Source organism: Platalea leucorodia (genome assembly GCF_965183815.1).
Source record: "Platalea leucorodia genome assembly, chromosome: 23".
NCBI lineage: Eukaryota > Metazoa > Chordata > Aves > Pelecaniformes > Threskiornithidae > Platalea > Platalea leucorodia.
The window spans coordinates 3,506,239-3,511,587 of record NC_138845.1 but is presented as its reverse complement, the minus strand read 5'-3'; the positions used below and the strand labels follow the sequence as shown (position 1 = coordinate 3,511,587).

The window sequence follows — 5,349 nt, the reverse complement described above, 5'->3', positions numbered from 1 at the left end:
GCAGCCACGAATAAATAGGACGCACCAGCTAATGCATGAAAGAGCATCCATGAGCAGCGTGGGCCCTGTGGCGGGGAGAAAGCGGGGGATTTTGCTGCACCCACCTGCCCAAAGCGGTCATTCTTCTTTGCTGGTATCTACACGGTGTTTCCATCCCCTAGGCCGTCAGACGCAGGGGTGAAATCCTGTGTGCCCCAGAACGTGCGGTCTCAGGCCTCCGAAAATTGTGCAAAACTCGCACCCAGAGGGGCAGGGATGCAGCCGAGTGGGTGTAAAACCACAGCTGAGAGGCTGCCCTGGGCTGGGACTCCTTTGCTGGGCTTAGCTGGCTGCAGTTAAGCTAGGAGAGGTTCTAGTGCTCACACTCGTGTAGAGGGATTATATACACAGACACTGCAATGCTCCTTTGTTTCTTAGTCACAGATGGTCTTTGAGTTATAAGACTTTTGCTTAAGAGTCTACTGTAGCTGGATGTGTTCATTGCCTGGCTTTGGTGCACACATGAGCCCATGTGTGGAGCTTCCTCCCATCCTTTTGCTTGTTTTTTTTTTTTTTTTTTCCAACTGTTCCTATGGTGGGGTCAACTCCATGGACTTCTTCCTCTCCTCTCTCTGTTCTTCCCACTCCTCCTCTGACTCGTAGGTGCCCTTGACGATGGCAACCCTATCTGACATGTTCATGCAGTAGGGGACGAGGATGTAGAAGTAGAGCAGAGCGGCCAAGCAAGCCCCGAGGATGGGTCCAACCCAGAACACCTAGAAAGCAAAAGGGAGAGGGTGAGAGCAGGTCTTGGAGGCTGGTGCACCAGGTCCAGCCATCACACCAGCATCCCTCGCTGCTCCACATCTCCTAGCCCATGGAGAGATACAAATACCCCTTCCAGAAGACTTCTTGGGCTGAAATCTCCTCAAACTTTGCTTGCTGAAGACATAAATCTCTTTATGAGTGCAGGATGTGGTGTGCTGGAAAGGAGGCACCAAGCCTGCTCTGCAAGGCTGGGCCTGAGCTTGCAGGCGGTGCTGGGCAAGTGGAAAGCCTAAGCTGGGCTTCTCTGTGGGCTTTGTTGACCTCAGATGATGCCCTAGCTCAAGGTGCGCCGTTGCATGGGGGGTTTATGCTTGTCCCCTTGCTGGCTCTGTGCCGTGGGGATAACCTGTTCCCCATGCATCAAGGGGGACGACCTCCCTCGTTCTCCAGCCCCCTTTTATGCTTTCAGGCCTGGGATGGGCTCTGAAGCACCCAGCTCTGTAATCCCTGCAGCAATCGCTGCCCTCTCCCCTCATTGCCTGCATCTGGCCCTGGCAGCATCTCTGCCGGCCCATCCCGGCACGCTGCCGATGCTCACCCAATGTGCCGGGCTGAACCTCCTCACGATGACCGCGGGCCCAAAGGACCGGGCTGGATTCATGGAACAGCCGGTGAAGTAGATCTGTCAGGGCAGAAAGGAGACCAGGTTAAGATGCGTCATGTGGCTTAGCAGATACGACCAACTTCTCAGAAGCAGGGACTGAAACAGCCCCCAGCGCTGTTTCTCTTGCAGAGAGGTGGGGACCCCCACATCACCACGGAGAAGAAGCCTCCATACGTCCCATGTTGGCTCTCCCAATGCAGCTCCGTCTGGGACCAACCGCACCAGAGTATCTTGGGGAGCCCCGTCCTCGTGGGACCCTCTGCCCTGTCCTCCTGCCTGGACACTCACCCCCACCAAGTGGCCTACGGCAACGGAGAGGCCGATGGACAGTGCCGGGGAGCCCACGTTGCCGTTCCTCCGGTTGTCCGTGGACGCAAAGATGCATGCGGCCAGCTGGAAGGTGAGGATGATCTCCACCACAAGGGCCTGGCCCGGGGTCGTGTTGTTGTTGAGCTGCAAACCATCGAGAGCGACAATAATTAACCATCCCTGGGGCTGGGCATCGCCGCGAGGGCTCTTAGGCGCTGTGCTGGTGGATTTGGGTTGGCAAAGCCATGCACAGAATCCCCCGAGGTCCCCTGCCCAGCCCGGGGGCACAAGGTGCCGTGCTGGCCACTGCTCGGGCTCCCCGCTCCTTTCCCTGAAAGGGAAGAAATTATCTTTCTTTCCGTTTAACGCTCCAGAATCTGTCTCTCCCCCGAGCCCCTCCCTTCCTGGGGCTCTCCGCATCTCTCTCTGCTTGCTTGTCTCCGCAACACTCAGTGCTTTCCCACCAAATCCCACACTGGTTTGTCCCTTTTTTCCTGCATTTCTTTCCCCCTTGATCCTTGCAAGCTGTCGTATCCCGACTCTTCTCCCCTCTGCTTTCTGGAGCACCTCCCCAAGAGGCTGGGGAGCAGACGGCAGCCACCGTGGAGGGGACGAGATGAAGGGTGAGGGTTAGGATGAAGGCTGGGGTGCGGCCATGGGGGTAAGACAGGCTGTTGCTGCCCCGGTGCCTCCGTGCTAACCACTGGGAACTGCCAGATGGACTCGACCCCACTGGGCATGGGAAGGGCAAAGTGACCTAAGCCATCGCAGCTTGTTTTTTAGCTAAAGCTGACTGGTTTGGGACACGGAGCATGTGGGAATAAGATGCATAGCAGCACCTCATCCTAGTGATCGAACCCTCTGCAACGTGTCTGTGCTGCTCCGAGGGGTCCAGACCTGGCCGTGGTTGGAGCGGTAGCTCCACCGCTCCCATTTCAGGTGGTTTCCCAGCACTGCCCCGGGGGTTTGAGACGTGCTTCTCGTCCCTGCTTATCTCAGAGGGTCCCGCCATCTCCCCTCCTCCTCCAAGAGCAGCCCCTGCCCCTCGCAGCCTCTCCGTGCCCTCCTGTGCGTTCTTCAGCTCTTCCTCTCCACCCACCTCCGTCTCCTAGCTCCCCCAGTGCACCGGTTACAGTGGGCTTCCGCTCCCCCTGCCCGTACTGGTTTAACTGGGCTCTGCTCTCTGCCCTCCCCCTCTCTGTCCTGGCACGACTCCTATCCCAGCACTAATCTCCAGGTGGAGAGGCTGCAGTCAAGAACATCTCAATGGTGTGGGTGACTCACGAGGGCCCTTAGGATAAAGGAAGCACTTATTAAAGGAGGAAAAAACCATGTCATTCATCACCCCGCACAATAAAGCTGTCATGTCAACACTCTGCTGACTACGCCGGTGTTTGCTCCTATCCCATTCCTATCCCTCTGTGCATGCGGGACAATGTGCCGAGACCAACCATCCTTATGGATTTGGCTCTCCAGGTTGGTGCTGGTACCAGCTCCTCGCTCACAAGGAAAGGCAAGCCCGCACGGGAAGGTGAACCATCTCCAGGTAGGGAGACTTACCGCATTGATGGCCAGGTTGCCACGGGTATTGGCTGGCGTCACGCCATAGAGGATGCCAGCCCCGGCGATGGCCCCAACCAGCTGGGCGATCACGTAGAAGAGCGTCCGGAGGAAGGAGATCTGGTTCCCAACAAAGAAGGCGATGGTCACTGCCGGGTTGATGTGGGCGCCGCTGATGTGGCCAAACGCCTGCACCAGCGTACCGATGGCCAGGCCGAACGCCAGGGAAATCTGAAGGATGCTGGGGAGGGCAGACGGCCACTTCAGGGCTGAGCCGAGGCCGATGAAGACGAAGATGAGCGTGGAGATAAATTCAACAAAGACGGATCGAGCAAAGGCCAGGGTTAATATTTCCTTCTTCATGGTGGGAGCGGGTGGAGGGCAGCTAGGAAGGAAGAAAGTTTAGGTTTCCTCTGTCTCCAGGCTCTTCTGTCTGCATGCAGTCGTAGGGCCATACCTATCTATATATGCAAGAGCAGCAGGGAGCTGTGTTACAAGGCGGTGGGTGGAGCCAGGGAATTAGCCAGTCCTCCCAAATTATCATGTGAAACTGGAAAAGTTTCCATCTGAAAAATAACTTTGGAGCCTCTTGGTGAACCAGTGACTCAGATATTGGTGGCATTTCTTTCTCCTTCCCTCTGCAAACAAAGAGCCCCTATAGGGTGTCTCTGTGGTCGTTAGATAACGCGGTTGCATAACGATGCCGCGCTCCCTCCTCTGTTTTTCCCATTTACTACCTCTCACCAGGCTCTGGGTGTTTTGTTAGCAGAGGTGTAGTTAATATTGCCTTCCTCGTGCGCTCGCAGACTGGAGAGGACTGCGTTCTTGTTTGAAAAGTCTCGTTGCCGGTGTTGGGCTGGAGGAGCTCTCCTGGGGCAGGCTCCCAGTGCGTTCAATTTACACGGGATGTTGAAACGCAAAGTACCTGGAGCTGCTCCCAGGCTCTCAAGACAGCTCAACTCCAGGAAACAAGTGGCTTGCAATTGTCCTGGGAGCAGGGCAGGGTTTGGGGGATGCTTTGCCTAGTTGGGAAGCTGCAGAAAAGCCAGGGCTTCCTGGAGGTGCCTGGATGGAAGCTGCATGGGATGGTGTAGCTCGGACAAAGGGGGCTGATGGCTGCAGAGCCTGACTCTGGACCTCTTTGCTGCCTTTCTGCTTTGCTGCTCCTTACAGAGCATCGGGCGTGGGTTTCACCAGCGTGCGGGTTGGCAGTTGGGGGGTGCTCGCTGCCTGTAGCCAGGGAGGGTGTATCCTACTCCTGTCATCTCGGGCCCTTTTCTTTTCTTTTTGCCTTTCAAGCTATTGCTCAACGAGGTCAATGATTTTGCTCTTGGGAATGCCAGTATAAAGCCACAGGCTTTGCATGGACACAGGCCATGTTTACATGTCTCCCTTCATGTTCCTGTGGTGCTGCCCTCCGTCCTAAATCTGTCCAGCTGCAAATCCTTGGCTGGCCGGGAGCAGAGGGGGGAGGCTCTCAGTGCTGTGCAGCACCGAGCTGTTGGGGACTGAGGTTTTGGGGCGGAAAAAGGCTCCAGTGACACTTAACAATGAATTCTCGGTTCCCTCGTAGTCCTTGCAGCCTTGTGCCAGGGTTAGTTTTTGTTTTTAAATAGGTTTGGTTGCCAGATCTGCTCTCCTTGCTTGGTTGATGGCATCTTGCCTTTCTCAAGCGATGCCATCTCTCCGTGCCCAACGCAGCGAGCCCGGGCTGGGGTTATCCATGGCTGCCATGCGCCTCTGCAGAAGCGGTCGCATTCCAGCCTGCAGTGAACAAAGCTCTACGTGCAGGGGACTGGTAAAATCATTTAAATCCCTCTTTAAATTTAAAAAGCACTAAAAAATTGCATTCACTGCTGCCTTCTGCTGGGTGCAGTCAGACCTGCACGTGTCCCGTGGGGTCAAAAGCTAGGAGTGATTCCTCTTCAGAGCAAGAAGAGGGGACTTCTTCCTCCAGAGCTGCAAATAAATGAGCCTTTCTCCTTCAGACGTACCCAAAGTCCTGAGCTCAGCAAGCAGACCCGGAGAGTCTCGAGGGACCGAGGATCTGTTACAGCGTTAATTCCTGA

At 55.8% G+C, this 5,349-nt stretch overlaps 1 protein-coding gene across 1 annotated transcript; it reads right to left on the bottom strand.

The window, feature by feature from the left end:
- Positions 1-569: 569 nt before the first annotated feature.
- Positions 570-3,643, bottom strand: AQP5 (aquaporin 5; the record flags this gene model as incomplete). Its single annotated transcript, XM_082332420.1, has 4 exons — positions 570-755; positions 1,346-1,429; positions 1,700-1,864; positions 3,281-3,643. 4 exons carry the CDS (start codon positions 3,641-3,643, stop codon positions 570-572), a joined length of 798 nt encoding a protein of 265 aa, XP_082188546.1.
- Positions 3,644-5,349: the final 1,706 nt, after the last annotated feature.